Here is a 17609-nt window from a genome sequence, read left to right as displayed (position 1 = left end):
GATTGCAATTCTTTTTTTTTTTTAAGGGGAGTTTTATAAAAGCTCTGGAAATTATCAAAGAAAATTCTTCTGAATTAAAGGAAGAATACGCTACCACATTGATATTTGTGATGAGAGAACCATTTGAGAAAAACAAGAAAATAGATTGTTCTAAATCCAGATACTTTCTAGAGTAGACACCAAGTATGATGGTAATTTAAATTACCAATTTTTGCCAGCAAGATCCAAGTCATACCAGACTCATTTTTCTTTTAACGAATTTTGGAAAAAAAAATTAAATGCTTTTAAAGATGTTATCTTCAAGGTTTAAGTAATTTTGCATGTTAATTTTCAAGAAGAGCAGATCTTGTTCAAAATTGTTTATGTGTGTTGGGGTAAAAATAGTTTCAGATTTTGAAAAAAGTTCCTAAACTTTTTTTTTTTGACATTTTTCACTTTTAAAATAACTCTCAAACCATTTTGGGGTCTGTCATGGGTCTGAGATAGGCTGTGAGAGTGCTTATTGAGATGGGAAGAATCCAAATTGCTAGAAATGCAAAACAAAGCAGTACTGGTTTATGCTCTTTGGTCATCTGTGCAGAAATAAGCATTGAATGAATAGCCATTATACTGTCAGAAGTGTTGTTCCAGCACTGGCAACTTTGTTGATCTTGGTAACTTGCTGTTTTCTAATCTGAGCTTGGAAAGTTTCAGTAATCTTTGCTGGCTAATGAATCAGACTTTGTTCAAAGCATTCCTGACTATTGGTTTTGCACAATCAATAGTTTGTATTGATAAGCCACTAAGCCCAGAGCAGTGTGTTGTGCTAGGTGCTGCTGAAGATCAGAAAGGAGGTACTGCAGTTTGTGAACTTGGATTCTGAGGGCAGGCTGCCTCACTTCAAGTCCTGGCTCTGCCACTTACTGGCTCGGTCATTTGGGGCAGATTATTTGACCTCCCTGTGCCTCAATTTCCTGATTTATAAAACAAAAAAAGTAATAGAAAGTATCTCAGAGTGTTGTTTGATGATTAAATGAATTAATACAAGTAAAAGGCTTAGAACAATTGCTAGCCTTTTCTAAGTACTAATCGCTACTACTAAGATAAATTGTAAAAAGTTTCATTTTAATGGGAGTGGTAGGTATGTGAGCTATCCATAAAAATAACAAATTGACCCCAAAGGAAACAATATTGACTAGGAATTAGAGCTGGGTGCTGTATCCTAGTTCTATTGTTGCTTTGATGCATCCTACATCTTGCCTGATAAATGAATATATCAGACTTGCTGTAGTGTCTCACAACTTGATAAGGAGAACTGAATGAAATAATGCATGCTTTCTACATGAAGTCTTGCCAACATTTATAGCCAAAATTAATTGCTCCTTCTTGGACACTCACTCCCTATGCTGTTGATTTGTATTTTCATCATGATACTTATCGCACTAAGTCTTGTACTATAGTTGTTTATGTGCTTCTTTCTCCAACTAGATAAGATCTCAGTGTCGGAGACACTGTCTTACTCACTTTTAAAAAATCATATAGCATTGTGATTTGAGCATAATAGATATGTAATAACTGTTTATTAAAAAGGGGCTCTGAAAACTATAGCTTGCTAAATGAACAGAATTATTATTATTGTTACTATTATTCTTATTATAACTACTACTATATGTGACTTTACAGGGCATAATTACATGGGTTGTTGGCAGGAATTTGAGTAGTAGAGTTGGGTGGGGTCAAAAGGGAGCAACCCAAACAAGGATTACAGGCATACCCTGGAGATATTGTGGGGTTCATTTCAGAACCATAGCAATAAAGCAAGTCCTAACCTTCTCGCTGCTGGTGGTGGAGGTGGCGGTGCTGGTGGCGGTGGTGGTGGCGGTGGTGTTCTAGCCTTCCATTTGTAAAAGACGCAACATCTGTGAAGTGCAACAAAGTGAAGCACAAAACATGAGGTATACCTATATGTACATAAATTCCGGCTTCATGCATTTTTGTTTTTTTCTCTGCATTATCTCCTTACATGAAAATGTACACATTAGATGCAGCACATATTTTTCTAGCTTTTAATTGGGTGAGATGTGAAATAATCAATTATTACGGGGTTTGCAAAAAGTCTTGTAATCCTACTGTGTTGTTACCATATGATAAATGGAGTTTATGAAAACAATTAGATTCTTCTCTAAATTTCAGCTAGAGTTTGGGGATTTATTTATTTATTCATCTACTCTTTAAAAACCTATTTCAATGTTTCTGTGCTGTGCTAGACACTGCACAGGGCAGTGGAGACCCACAGTATGTAAGTCTATTCTGAGTGGATAAACAGAAATCTCCATTCAGATGCAAAAACAAACAAACAAAAAAGCAAATACTGTAGTCCAGACGAATTAACTTGAAAACATAGTCAGGGATCTTGGATCTTAGCTTAAAACCCAGATGATTTTTTTTTTTTTTGCAGTAATTGGATCTATCAACTTGAATGAATGTAGGGCTCATATTAGGGTATGTCGACTGCGCTGATTGAAAATCTACATTTCAAACATATGGGGCTTACCCTTAGAGGAATTTTACTCTAAGACAAAGGTATATAAGGAAAGGAGTGGTTGGACCACTAGAAACTGTGCTGAGAACTACTGTTATTTTCATGACTGAACTTGGGAAGTAAACTAACCTTGTTCCTAGATTTCCTTGGAAAATTAGATTTAAAAATTGAAGAAGAAACTATGCTGCTTTTGCAATTCTATGGCTGGATGAATTTGATATCTATAGATACTATTAGAGGTATATGTGAAAACTACAAATGAAATAAGTTTACTTTCTCTCTTAAAAGTTACCCCAATAAACTTTAATTTTAAAAAAGTCACTAGAATGGCCACAGTTCTGAGGTGCACTGGAAAAATACACTTTTATTTATCTGTTTTGAATGTGTAGTATATATGGATGTTTCTCATGAGCTTCTGGTGTTTCAAATGTATTTGTAAAGCGTGAAGTTTTTGATGAGACATGCACTTTCATTTTTCATGTCTTTGTAAACCTCTGAAATCACCTTATATATTTCATTTAAAATAAAAAGTATTTTAAAATGGAGCAACTATACATACAATTTCTTTCAAAACACAAAGCTTACAAATTTACATCAAAATAAAAAAATCAAGACTGCTTAATTAAAACCTGGACACCATCAACCTCTTTTATTATGTGTTAAAGAGACTGGCATCCTAAGGATACCAACTTAAAATCAGTGTGTGTTTTCAGTGTCTCTGGTGTGTACATGTATAATTCACAGAAGGGGGGGAAGTGCTTTAATTGAAAGGAAAGACATGATTTAAAATTTTCTAGACATGAGTCATTTCACTTTTAAAACAGTTTGGAAGAGGGCAAATTTGTCTTTGCAGAAGAATGCAGCATAGAAGTTTAGGCCAGAATGTTTTATCTCTCTTTCATGTCTAAATTTCAATGAATACTTTGTTTTTACGCAACAGATTCTTATGACAAGTGTTACTTAGAGAACACAGTTCTGAAGCTTGACTACTAGTTGCGTGGATGTATTCTGTAGCCCATATTGGCTAAATGGGGAAGAGCAGGCTGTCTATTTCTCTCCTCTAGTGTTTAAATTTTGCAGTAACGTGATTGCTTTTCTTTACATCTTAATTCTTGTTGCCTTCCCTAGTCTGCCTATTCCCAATTTCTTTTGCTAATGTGGAACCCAGCAGCTCTTTGTTCTCATTGTGTCTGTCGTCTCCCTTTCTTTGTGTTGCAGGGATTCTGCTACCCGCATCTGCCACTGAGCATGCGGAAAAAAATCCTTCAATAGATTCTTTACTTGGGGCTTTCGGTAGTATTATTCCACTTTTCCAGGTTTTAGTAATAACCAGAATATCCAGAAGAAGGACTGAAACTTGGAAAGGTGATGGGTGATACAGGTGGTTAGGTGGTGGTCTAGCAAGCTGGGACACCTGAGAGGAAAGTTCAGGGTTTATGCAAGCTCTCTCTCAGCAAGTTAAATACGGAACACCCACCCTTCACACAGAAACTAGAGATAGAGGCTTACAACCGAGAAGACACAAGTGTTTCTGACTAGGAAGGCACAGAGCCATATCTAAAATCAACCAGTTCAATGTGCGAGCAGTTCCAGAGCCAAGGGGTCCACTGTCACAAAGATTGGTGGTATCTAAAGTCCCTGAGCGGGGACTTTCACTAGATAGTTTACCATCTGAAAATGAATACTAGTTGTATGGACTTTTCTCATAATAAAATCTCACTTTCCTCTGATTGTGTTAAACACTCAAAATGCTAAGTCAATATTAATTGAATGAAACTTGATTCAGTAGTTCTTCTTAAAAGCCCTTTCGCTCTCCCCCTCCCCCTTAAAGCAGATTTGTTAATGCTTTCCATAGGATGTAAGAAATAGATTTGAAGGTGAGATTAGGGGTATCGGGGTAGAGTTCTGACCTTAATAGCTTGTATATTATTTAATAGATGGAGCGCTACACAATTTTACTCATGTGTCTCCCATATTTTTGCCTGTTTTGTTCACTGCCTGCATGGCCAGGTCTTAGAATGGTGTTGGGCAGAGTATGGTTCTCAGTCTTTTGTTTAATGACTATATAGTATGGAAAACATGATCGTTTTATTGGGGCAAACATTGGTGGTAAATAGAATAGTTCAAATTAGACTATTTTCAAATAAACTGAAGTTGAACACTTCAGTGGCTCTTCAGCAGCTGGCTACTGTCCCCCTCTTAGTGAGGGGGGATTTCTTCTTTCTCCTCGGCCTCCCCTCTCCCACCATTTTGTTTCTGTATCCCCAATTAGTGGATTAGATAGCATCGTTTCAAAGCTTTTCTGTTCCACGTATTTACTTTTAGGTTCTTACGATAATGTCCCCTAGCCTTTTGGTTTCCTATGGGTTTCACTAGCTAGCGGCTAGCAGCTAACGGGGTTAAGCGTAACAGTGTTCTTGGAAGGCAGTAAGCCAGGGGGCGCGCGGGGCGCTGCTCTCGGGCTAGCACCTGCAGCTGGGGCTTCTCCGTAGCAGCGCTCAGTCCGCACTCTCCGCAGCTGCGGGAGGAAGCGCCTGCGGCGGGAAAGCTCAGGCAAGGTCCAATAGCTGGCACCTGGGCTTAGGTGGAGTGGGCGGGGGCGGGGGCGGGGGCGGGGGCCCCGCCCCTTGGGGGCGCCTCAATCCCGCTGGTCCTCCATTCAGGCCCCGCCCACCCGGCTCCCGCGCCCCGCCCCGCCCCCAGGCCGCGACTAAAACCCGGAGCCGCCGAGGCGCCCAGGGGACTGGAGAGACGCTCTGAGCATGTGCAGAGCAGCTCGGCGGCTGCTGCCTAGGCGGGAGGCTGGAGCCCGGTGCTGATGCGAGCAGCCCACTCGGCCTCAGCCCCAGCGTGGTCGGCCCCCCGGGCCGGACGGCAGGGAAGGAGCCGTAGCCTCCCCGCGGCCAGAGGAGCCTGCACGAAGGCGCGCAACCCCCGGCGGCTGCGGCGCCCTCCGGGCCCAGGATGATGGCGGAGCAGGTGAAATGCGCCTCGGCGGGGGGCGGCTCCGGAGCGGGCTCCGGGCCGGTGGTGAACGCGGAGCTAGAGGTGAAGAAGCTACAGGAGCTGGTGCGCAAGCTGGAGAAGCAAAACGAGCAGCTGCGGAGCCGGGCGGCCAGCGCGGCCGCCGCCCCGCACCTGCTGCTGCTGCCGCCGCCGCCGCCGCCCGCCGCGCCGCCCCCCGCCGGGGCCTGCAGCCCGTTGGGTCCGCGGAGCCCCCCAGCCACCGCTGCCTCTTCTGGGGGCCTGGGGCTCGGACTGGCGCTGGGCGCCGGGGGCGGAGGCAGTGGCAGCACCAGTGCCGCGTTCCCGGGGACCTACTGCCTGCCCAGCCCGGCGCCCTCCCTGCTCTGCAGCCTGGCGCAGCCCCCCGAGGCGCCCTTCGTCTACTTCAAGCCCGCGACGGGCTTCTTCGGCGCGGGTGGCGGGCCGGAGCCGGGGGGCGTGGGAACGCCGCCCGGGGGAGCCGCCGCGCCCCCCTCGCCGCCCCCCACGCTGCTGGATGAGGTGGAGCCGCTGGACCTGGAGAGCGTGGCTGCCTGGCGCGACGAGGACGACTACACCTGGTATGGCCGAGCTCCGCTCCCTGCCCCGGGACCTGGGCTTGGAGGCCCCGAGGACGGCGGGGAGGACCTGGGCGGGGAGGGGGGGCTGCCCTCTCCCCTGTGCCCCGGACGCTGTGGCCTAGCAGGTGCCGAGCCGGGCGAGGAGTGGAGGAGGCTTTGCACGAGGGCGGAAGCCTGCTTCTGAAAGCTCAGGCCGACCCGACTGGGGATGAGCTGGTCCCCTCCATCTCCTTGTGTGCAGCTTTCCGCTGATGGTTAGGTCCCAAGCGCCTCATACTATTAACTGAAAAATCCATGTTATCTTGTCTTTTTGTTACTCGGTCTTGTTTCCCCCGCCCCCCCCCGCCCCCCAGCATTTTTGGTAGTGACGCGGAATGGGTAGGGGTTGGCCTCAGTCTGCGACTGTTACTCCCAAACGAACGCTGGGCAGGGTCTGCGTCTTGTCCCTCCCCTTGAGGCATCCCACGCCGACTAGTGATTGATCCCCCTTAGAGACTCGTTCTTGTAGTTTGAGTTGTGCGGTCGTACGTCCTCATTCCCTTCATTTTCATTAATAGCTTCTCATTTCAGAGACTGACTTGGTTTATTTAAATGTGCTGACCTCACTGGCTTTCCTGTTAGTAATGGTATCAAAAATGAGAGCTTTTCAGGGAATGTAGTGGGCAACTTGAAGACACTTTTGCTTGGGAACTAAGGAGCTTTGCTTAATAAATTAAACTGGTGGTTGAAGAAAAGTGAGATTAAAGAAACGTTAATTTTCAGAAACTTGAAGTTACCAGAAAACTTGAGGCTGGCAGCATTTATCCTGTCGAAATCAGTTTAGATCTTTCTACTTTCCATCCATGAGTAACTTTGGAGGAAGGGGTTTTAAATTCCTTTGTTTTTCATTTTTCATGCTATTTGCTCATAGAGAAATAATGTGCCTTCTTGAGTCTCTAGAGGTACTGGGATATGGTCAGATGTGTAGAAGCTTCAGATAAGGTGGAACTTAGGTTCATATGGGGAAAATGAACAGCACTCACCTCTACATAGCAGTGGCCTGAAGAATTGAGTTGTACTCCTTTTATCTTGTGTCCCTTTATTTAGGACCCTTCCTATTTTTGCAAGTTGAGTTTTCCTTACTTTGTTTTCCTCTTGCATGATTGCACAAGAGGGAATGGGAAATGGAGAACACGACTGGTTTCGGATTGGGATCTGTTGTGTTCCTTTTACTTTACACTCTTTTATGTGAGAACTCTATAAAGTATGTCCACTAATTGGTTTGATTCTGAGAATCAAAATGTATGGAGAATATTCATCTATAAGGCTTTCATGCTCCTCCTTAGTACTTTACTTTTGGGCAGCTGTGCCAGTAGCTCAAGTTGTAAAAATCAAAACAATTCACCTCTTTAAGCCATTCAAGTTCCATTAAATGGGACTTTAAGCCATTTTTTAGAAGCTACACCTTTATTTTTGTGAAGCCCAGGCTGTATTGTAATCTCAGTGTCAGCTTGAAAATGGTACTGGAAAATGCTCTCATGGTGGCTCTTAGGTTGGTTATCACTAGTAACTATAAGCCCTTATCCCCTCTTATTAGTTTAGATTGATTTAGTCCCCATTTGGCTTTTTCTGAAGATATGTGCTAAAATAGTGGAAGGAAACTTGTTTGTATTTTTGATGGAGATCAATTCTATGCTTTAAAATATTAGCACTTAAAAGATTATACTGTTAGTAAGTGTATTAGATTGGTGATAGTATATATAGCTAATATAACCTTAATATTTCTTTTGAATGGGTTTCTACCATATTGAGTTATCCAATGATTGCTTGTACTTGATATCTAGACTTGGCTTTTGTAGTTTTGTTTTTGTCTCTTTTAATCAAAATAGTATTGAAACAACTAACTTAAAAAAAAAAATCACCTAGGTAGTGGGATTAGCCTAGTAGCACTTAAGATGGTTTGAAGCAAATCTAAATTAGTAGCAGATTTTACTAATTTTCTCAACTATATAGGTGAATAAATAAATCATTGCCTTGACACTTTACAAGTGTTCCTTCAGACAGATGGACAGTATTTATAGTACTGTGTCTTCTTCAAAACAAACCTAGGATTAGAATCCCCAGGTGGAAAAACAGGGAGGGATCATTAATCTTAGTGGAATGGACTTAAAACTTTTTTAAAGGTGACCTGATTTACAGAAAACTTTCAATCATAGCATTTTATGCATTAAGATATTTTTGTATTGCAATATTTTGGGCTATTGATGAACAAATAATCTACAGGGTTTAACCCACTTGTTAATGCTTGCAGAGACCTCTGCAGTGCCTTCATCACTACAAACTGTGTATGTCCCCGTCTTGTGGTCCCGCCAGGTACTTTTCCTTTGAATTCCCTGATATGTTTGCAGGAAGGCAACTTAGTTTTATTTTCCATTTATTAAGAAACAACTGTAGTAGATTACAGGTACCTGATTACTAAAAATATTTAAAAATAAAAGTTTTACATTTTCAATGTAAAAAAAAGTCAAAACACAGAAATGAACATAAAGTTGCAAGTCTTCTCTCTTACTCTCAATTTACAACCATAACTTAGTTACCCCTGCTCACATTCTGTAGATCCTTCAAGATAAAAACATAATCATACAAATCAGTTTGTAAGTATATACGGATTCGTTTCGTTATCCTTACCTTTAATTGAACATGTCTCGGAGAATGTCTGTCTCCCTGTAGCAATGACGTTTTTGTTGTTAAAGTAAAAATATGAACCAAGTTACTGTTAACTATCACCTGCAATTTTTCATGCATTTTTTTCATGATTTTATCCTAACGAGTTAAACAAAATTGGCATTTGATAATTTATTTTGAGTTGTACTGCCTGCTAAGACGTCTTCAGGAAAGAAAGTTCACAGATGTGGATTAATCACTGAACATTTTACAAGGTTTTCCATGTAAGTCTGTTTTTTCTAATAAAGCAGAGTATAACTATTCACCTTTTATTAATAACCTGGATAACACTTGGCTCAAGAATTATGGGAATGCACAAGGAAACAGTGAATTAAAGAGTCAGTATTTTCTTGATGATAGTTCATTGGTTAATGAATGGTCAATCAGGTCTCTTAGGTCTTTTTTCCAAACAATTATTTAATGTGGAAGTATCTTCTATTTATAACAAAACAAAACTTGATGTAAGAAGAACTATGTGTTTTGCTTTTAATTTTCATGAAAATCTTTGAAACAAAACAGTTGTCTGATTTCTTCAAATTTATCTCAGCTGAATTTAAAGTATTTAATTCTGCCATAATACAACCTGATTGTCTTAGCACACGGATGCTAGAATTAAATGTCCCAGAAAACTAAAGTTGATTACAATTCCAGAACCTTAATTCTTAAGTCCAGTTATTACAATCCCATAGTATTTCAGCTCCCTTATTTCACTGTCGAGGGACTGAAGCTCCAAGGTGAAATTACTTCTGTAAGCTCCTCTATTTATTTACTGAAAAAGTCAAGATCAAAATCCAGATTGTTTAAACAGATTTGGAAGTGTTGACAGCATTGGTATTTTCCCCCAGCTTGTATTTTCCCCCAGATGTAACCATTAGCGGGCTATAAAGTCAGGTTAGTGGATTTTCTTTTCTTTTAAACATTTAAATTTTATTCAGTTGTTAACTTCTCATGAAATTTACCTTGCATCTTTGTCATATAAAAAGTAACGATATTTAAGTTTTCTTTAAAAAATGAAGTGCAGTAGAATGTAAAATTAGAGTGCATTATATCTTACAATACAAACTTGTCTTGGGTAAACTTATTTCAGTTTTACATGTGTGTGACCTGGGCTGAAATAGTAAATGTATTTGTACCTCATGGTGGGAGTTAGAAAAAGTCTACTTTATACTGTTTGAAAGCAAAATGGACTGGAAAAAACAGGTGGAAAAGCACAGCTCTCTGAAGATAGTGAAGCAGTGGGTTTTGCACACTGTAGCCAGAAAGGCAAGTCTATATTCAGAAAATGCCAAGATACACATATTCCAGTTAATATACAAAACATAGGTCATATAAGGAGACCTTTATTTTCGTGGAGTGGCAATTAGCTGAATACTGAGACTTATGTAAAGGGGACATGGCAGGGATTTTAAACTTGCCCAACTGTAAAGGACAGGAGAAAAGTCCATAATTATACAAAGGAAAAATGGTGATATGTACAAATAAAGGAAAATTTAATGAATGAATTTTCATCTTCCATGTGTAACACCAAGACCCTGGACAGCTGGCTAAACTCCTTGCCAATTTTTCATCAAAGCTGTTGAACACCTTGAACTATACATATGGCATGGCTAAATTAGACCACCTAAACTGTTTTTTGCATAATTAATTTTCAGTGAAAAGACCAGAGGGTGCTTCACTTTCTGACAATGCTAATTGAAAACAGCAGTGTTTTCTAAGAGCAAATGGAGTTGACTGGAGTATGTGCTGACGTGTCTTTAAAATGAAAATGTTGAAATGCTGCAGTAAGACACTGAACTAGAAGTTTAGATCTAACTGGAGGCGGTGGGGAGTCTGCTGTAGGATTGTTCAGTAACTAAAATTTGGGCTTGGTGTATTTTAATAACTTAGTGGGGTAAGTTTCTGTTGCGATGGATGACCCCAGCAGGTGCTAGTGAATCGAACACTGTTTAATTTGACTAGAGATTGATTGATTGTGCTCATCAGTGCTGATGTTTTAGCTTGCCTTAAAATAAAACTTGTGATTGAAGGCTCTTAAAATTACTTGAAAATTGTCCCATATTACTTTTCAATGACAGGTCTTTTTTTAGATATATTGCTTTTGTATTATCTGCAGAAGGATGACTTTAGAAGTAAATATTTACTGGAGAATAACAGATTTTTTTTTCTAGACAGTTGCAATACTTCATTTGAAGCATATGGCGGGCTTTGTATTATTTCTTACCTCTCAGTGGTAGCACATTTATGAAGTCAAGAGGCCTAGAATATGAAATGTTTGCAAAAGGAGATTCTATGAGAAGGATGATAGTTTCTAGTCCTACGCTTTTGGAAATTATCGAAGCAAAGTTAAAGAAAATTAGAGTGTGACTCAAGTGATAGCTTTTTTAATATTTGAAGAACTCTCAAGTTTTAGACTAAGGCTTTTCATATAGTCTTGCCAGATTCTAATATGCCATCAATGAAACTACAGAAGTTGAAAGTAATTTGTAAGTCACTAGGAGGTATGTTGTATTAATGATGGCAATAAAGGATATTGTAAATGGTGCTGGCGTTGGCAATGACAATGAATAAGGTGATTTTTAAAAAGGACTTTTTAAAAGATTAGAACCATTTACGAGAAGTAAAGATTTTACTTTGCTTATCTAATTTTGGAAATTGTAGGAGTGGTGCTCAAGGAATTTGTAGCTACGTGATCTCCATAACTAACTGCCTTTTTGCTTCTTTATTTAAATCCACCTCTAGGCCTTAGCCATAGACATAGTAGGCTCAAACCTTAGACACAGTAGGCTCAAAGCTATCGTGGGTACATTGTTTGGAGACTGACTCTGCAAATGATCACTTGTCTTAATACCATATATTTGCATAGTGCTTCCAAAGTTTTATCAAAGTAATATAATAAGTAGGATGTAAATAGTTCCAAAACCATCTATAGCGAGGCTTTTTACAGAATGCAGCGCTTTTCTACTCTTTCTACCTCTGAACCCTCCACACAGGCATCACTTTAAACTCCTCTAGTTGTTTCTTTGGTTCTTTATTTCTAAACTTTTTACTACATGTTTTTAAACATCGGTAGACTTCTTTTGGAAGGTGAGGACTAAGCTCTCTTCCCCTCACCTCCAAACCACCATATTTCCTTTCCCTTCTGAAAAGTTTTTTTTTTAAATTTTTGTATTAAATCATGTAATTCCTGTATTATGATTATAATTGTTATTAGCCGAGCCCTGTTAAATGCATGTTATATTTATTTTCTCTAAACCCTATGTTCCTCTAAGAGTTAGTAATGGTCTAGCTCTCTTTTTTCCTCTTCACTTTCTTTAATCCCTTATTAATTATTTATCCAAACACCCTATTTAAGCCATATAATTCCTCAGTAAGGTCAAACACTTTTGATAATCTCTTAAACCTGTTTTTAAAAATGTATTTTGTAGTGCCACCCATTCTGGTACTCTTAAGCCCACTGCTCCTGTCTTTACTGTTTGCTCCTTAGGCTGGATGCCTACTGGTACTGTCATGGGAATTCCTTAGGTTTCTTGCCTATGTAGGATCTCCTGTTTCTTTAATTCTTTGTCTTCGTATTTCATTTATTCTTGTAGGTGGGGCACAGCCTCCAATAGCTTTCTGAGAAAGGCTACAGGTATGAGGAGTATACTTTGAAATCCTGCCTATTTGAAAATGTCTTTATTCTTTGCTCATGCAAGAGTCATAGTTGAGCTGGGTATGAAAGTATAAGTCAATAATTTTCTTTATATAAGTCAATAATTTTCTTCGTGTTTGAAGACATTGTTCCATTTTGTTTTAATTTTCATAATGTTCTAGATATTGAAGTTTATTGTGATTTGGATATCCAGTCCTTCTTGACTTCCGCTTTACAAAAAAAAAAATCCCTAGTGTTCTACAATGTCATGTTTTACCTTAGTATGGGCCTCTCTATTCATTTGTTGTACTGGACATTTGTGGGTGCTTTCTCTGTAGAACTCAATGGCCTGCCTTTAACTCTCAGAAATTTTCTTTTTTCCTTTTTCTTTTGTGTGTGTGTGTGTGTGTGTGTGTGTGTGTGTTAGAATTTGTAGTAATCAGATGTAGGCCCACCTGGTACAATCATTTAATTTTCTTACTCATCTCCTATTGTAAATCTGCATCTTTGTTTTGCTTCTGGGAGACTTCTTTGACTTGATTTCCCAAACTTACTCATTGAATCTTTTGTCTCTACTATAATAGTTTCATTTCCCAAGCTTGAAGAAACTTTTTTTAATATCCTGTTTTTTGATGAATGCAACATTTTCTCTGAGATGATATTTTATAATTGTCTTGGGTTTTTCATCTGTTCTCTACATTGTTTTTCTCATTTTTCCACCTTTACTTTTAGTCTGAGGGTTTTATTTAAAAGGAATATTCCAAATACCTGTTGTCATTGGTTGTTAGTTCATACCCAAAGGAAGTATTGAAGTTGATCTAAAGCTCTGTGTGGGTGGTGCTTTCTGACTGGTGCACTTTACTAAATGATTGGGTGAGTAGCAGTTCAAGTGTCAGTATTTCTAGGTCTTCTCTTGGGTTCATCTGTTTTTCCACACATAAACCTTCCGTACTCCTGAGAGATTTAAATAAGACAGTCAGTTCTAGGAATGTAAAGGGAGAAATGGGGCCAGAGTTCTAACCTGTCAGCAGGTACACTTTCATTTAGTCCCTCTGGTTCAGTGAGGTTCTTCATCCCTGCTTCAACTAAATCTGGTGTGCCTGAAGTCAGAGCTTCTCTTGGTCAGCCTATCCACATAGTAAGCCTGTGGCCTTAGGTTGTGATGGATAAGGAGTGGTGGGACTTGACTGTATGGGGGGGGGGGGCGGAACCTAGGGTTCTGTTTGTTCCTTATGCAGCCTTCCAGCTGTATTTCCTTCTTTCAGTCACTTGATCATCCCCATGTTCTATGAACTTAAGGGTAAGTGTGAGATATAAGTACAAGATAGCATGGATGGACAATGGAGTATAAAAAAGAGAAATGAAGATGGTGGAGTGGGTCACTTAATCATGTGCCTGTGGGAAGTGAGCACTGCTTTTAACTATGTTGCGAGACTGTGTGGTCAAATGAAAGAAAACTACATTACGTAAGCCTTAAGAGATTAAGGGAATCTTCTAAAAACAAATCCAGAGGTATCACAGTCCCCAATTTCAAACTATACTACAAAGCTATAGTAATCAAAACAGTATGCTATTGACAGAAAAACTGAAACAGACCAATAGAAAAGAGTTGAGAGTTCAGAAATAAACCCTTATATATAAGGGCAAATAATTTATGACAAAGGAGACAAAAATATACAATGGGGAAAGTCTTTCCAATAGTGGTGCTAGGAAAACTGAACAGCAGTATTCAGAAGGATAAAACTGGACCACTATCTTACACCATACACAAAAAAAATTAACTCAAAATGGGTTAAAAATTTGAATGTAAGATGTGAAACAATAAAATACATAGAAAAAAACAGGTGCTGAGCTTTTGGACATTGGTCTCAGAGGTGTTTTTGTGAATTTGTCTCCAAAGGCAGGGGAAACAAAAGCAAAAATAAATGAGTAGAAAGGATGTCGAAAAAAGGGAACTTTCTTACGCTGTTGGTGGGAGTATAAATTGGTGCAGCCACTATGGAAAGCAATCTGGAGATTTCTTTAAAAATAAAGAATAAAACTACCATATGATTCAACAAAAACAAAAAGCTCCACCAAAAAAAAAAAATGGAGGTGGGTATCTGAAATCCAGAGGCAGGCCAGTTGGTGGAAGCTTCCTCATAGAGGAAGATAGGAGCAGTTGTCCCTTACGATGCTAGAGGTAATGGGAAGAGCAGGGCTTCAGATAGTAGTTTCACATGGCAGCCGAGAGACATTTGAGAAGCAAAGGCTCAAACAGTGCCATGAGTTTGTGTATTAAATAGTGAGGAAATTGTATTAACTTAAAGCCTAAAGGTGATGAAATTTCACACTTAACTAATTTAGGGGCTTATTTATATCAGGGCTGTGGCACCTGCTTCTCTTATTCATCTGCATGGTAGATGGCAATTTGAGTCTCAAGTCTTAACATTGAGGAACAGGAAGCAGTCCGTTCCTGTCTTGTGACTTTTAAAGCTTTATTAAGGTATAAATGAAATGTAAACTGCATATATTTAAGATGTACTGCTTGATAGGTTTTGATATGTGTATCCACCTGTAAAACCACCACCACAATCAAAATAGTGGATATATCCTAACTGTCCAAGTCCCTGTGTGTCCCTTTGTATACCCTCTCTCCTGATCCTGCCTATCTTCAACCCAGGCAACCATTGATCTGTTTTCTGTCAGTCTAGATTAGTTTACGTTTTCTATACTTTAATAGCAATAAAAACATATCGTATGTACTCATTTTCATTTGTTTTTGGTCTAGCTTCCTACAATCAAAATAATTATTTTGAAATTCATCTGTATTGTTACATGAATCGGTAGTTCATTCCTTTCTATTGTGAGAGCTATTCGATTGTATAAAAACAGTTTATCTATTCATCTTTTAATGAGCATTTGGTTGTTTTCAATTTGAGGCTATTATAAATAAGTCTTTGTGTGCATTCATGTCACTAAATACTTAATGACTTTTGAATGGCTGGAACAGAGTAGTGTGTTAACTTTTTAAGCAGCTGCCATAATCGTTTCCAAAGTGGTTATGCCGTTTTACAGTTCCACCACCAGTGTATTGTATGAGTTTCGTACCACATCATCACCGATGCTTGCTATGGCCAGTCTTTCTAATTTTAGCCATTCTAATAGATATATAGTGGTATCTCATTGTGGTTCTAGTTTGTATTTCCCTAATAACTAATGCTGAGCATATTTTCTATCCGCTGTTTGCCATCCGCAGATTTTCTTTGGTGAAATATCTGTTCATATCTTTTGTCCATTTAAAAAAAAATTGGGTTGCTTATTACTGAGTTTGCAGATTTTTTATATGTATTCTACATACAAGTTCTACATACAGATACATGATTTGCAGATATTTTCTCCCAATCCATGGCTCACCATTCCCTTAATAGTGTCTTTCAAAGAGCAAAGTTTTACTTTTTATGAAGTCCAATAGGTATGTTTTTTTCTTTTCTGGATTATGGTTTCAGTATGAGAAATTATCTCAAAAATATTTGCCAACCTAAGGATACAAAGACTTTCGCCTATGATTTCTTCTAAAAATTTTATAGCTTCAGGTTTTACGTTTTTGTCTGTGATCTGTTTGGTGTTGACTTTGGATATAGGAAGTGTGGGTCAAAGTTTACTTTTTGCACGTGGATATCCATTTATCCCAGCACTGTTTGTTCAAAAGACTACCTGTATTGAATTGTCTTTGTACTTTGTCAAGAATCAGTATTCCATATGTACGTGGTTGTTTCTGGACCATCTCTTTTTTTTCCCCATTGATCTATTTATCTTTATGCCATATGAAATGGCCTTCATTATTATAACTTCAAAATGAGTCGCAATCAGCAGTAGTTCTCTAACTTCATTGTTTTCTAAAGGTTGTTTGGCAATTCTAGGGTATTTGCATTTCCATATGAATTTTAGATTCAGCCTTTACATATCTACAAAAAGCTTGCTGAGATTTTGATTGGGATTTTGTTAAATAGACCAATTTAGGAGTAATTGACATCTTAATATTTACCCTTCTCACCCATGGACATTCTTTTTTTCCATTTATTTGTATCTTGTTTCATTTATTTCAGAATGTTTTCTAGTTTTCAGTCTATGGTTCTTGATGTTTTTTATGTCAGATCTATCCTTAAACATCTTACAGTTTTTTTATGCTAATGTAAATAGTAAGTGAAATTTAAAAAGTACTGATTGTTGCTAATATGTAGAAATACAATTAACTTTTATACATTGACCTGGTATCCTACAATTTTGCTAGTAAACTCCCTTATTAGTACTAGTATCTTTTTTATAGATTTCCTCAGATTTTTTTACATAGACAACTATATCATCTGTGAATAAAGACAGATTTACTTCTTGCTTTCCAATCTAAATGTTTTTATTTATTGCCTGATTGAACTGGCTAGAACTTCCTTGTCTTCTTCCTGACGTTAGGGGAAAAGCATAGTCTTTCTCCATTACAGTGTTTTTGTAGATGCCTCTAATGAGATTAAGGATGTTTTCTTAATTTGCTGAGAGTTTTTATCAGGAATGGATATGTTTTATTCTTTGTCCATTAAGATTATCATATGGTTTTTCAATTTTAGTAGATCTGGTAAGTTACACTGATGTTTGAAAGGTAAGCCAACCTTTCATTCCTGGTATAAACCGTACTTGGTAATGATGATGTATACTTTTTACATATATATGGTTGGAGTTAATTTGCTAAAATAGTTAAGACTTTTTTGCTCCTGTGTTCATGAGGGACATTGGTCTTTAATTTTCTTCCTTGTAATGTCTGTGTCTGATTTTACTATCAGTAACACTGGTGTTATAGAATGTGTCAGGATGTGTTCTTTCCTCATCTGTTTTTTGGAAGAATTTGTGAAGAATTGGTATTCTTTAAATATTTGGTAGAATTCAGTGGTGAAATCTGGGTCTGGACTTTTCTTTATGGATTTTTTTTTGTAGTTTTCCATTCTTTTACTTTTAATCCGTGTGTTTATACTTTATATATATATATATATATATATATATATATATATATATATATATACACACATATATATATATATTTAAAGTATATATATTGTAGGCAGCATATAATTGGGTCTTTTGTGACCCTTTAAAAACGGGGAGAAGCTGGACCACATGCCTATCAGCATGTTTCTCCTTCGTTTTTATTGGCTAGCAT

The 17609-nt window shown here is 38.6% G+C and overlaps 1 protein-coding gene across 3 annotated transcripts in view; it reads left to right on the top strand.

Moving 5' to 3' along the window:
* The first annotated feature begins 5286 nt into the window (after positions 1 to 5286).
* SLAIN1 (SLAIN motif family member 1) overlaps positions 5287 to 17609 on the top strand; it is a 58632-nt gene continuing 46309 nt past the window's right edge. For 2 of the 3 annotated variants that reach the window (XM_081047198.1, XM_081047197.1), the window contains exon 1: positions 5287 to 6087. In XM_081047198.1, the coding sequence (XP_080903324.1) occupies positions 5486 to 6087 (602 nt within the window). In that variant the 5' untranslated portion in view covers positions 5287 to 5485. The remainder of the gene's footprint in view (positions 6088 to 17609) is intronic. The other variant, XM_081047199.1, reaches the window with a different exon arrangement.

The sequence above is a fragment of the Rhinolophus hipposideros genome (assembly GCF_964194185.1).
Source record: "Rhinolophus hipposideros genome assembly, chromosome: 4".
NCBI classification, from domain to species: domain Eukaryota; kingdom Metazoa; phylum Chordata; class Mammalia; order Chiroptera; family Rhinolophidae; genus Rhinolophus; species Rhinolophus hipposideros.
The sequence above is the reverse complement of the archived record's forward strand: the minus strand, read 5'-3'. Positions and strand labels throughout refer to the sequence as shown.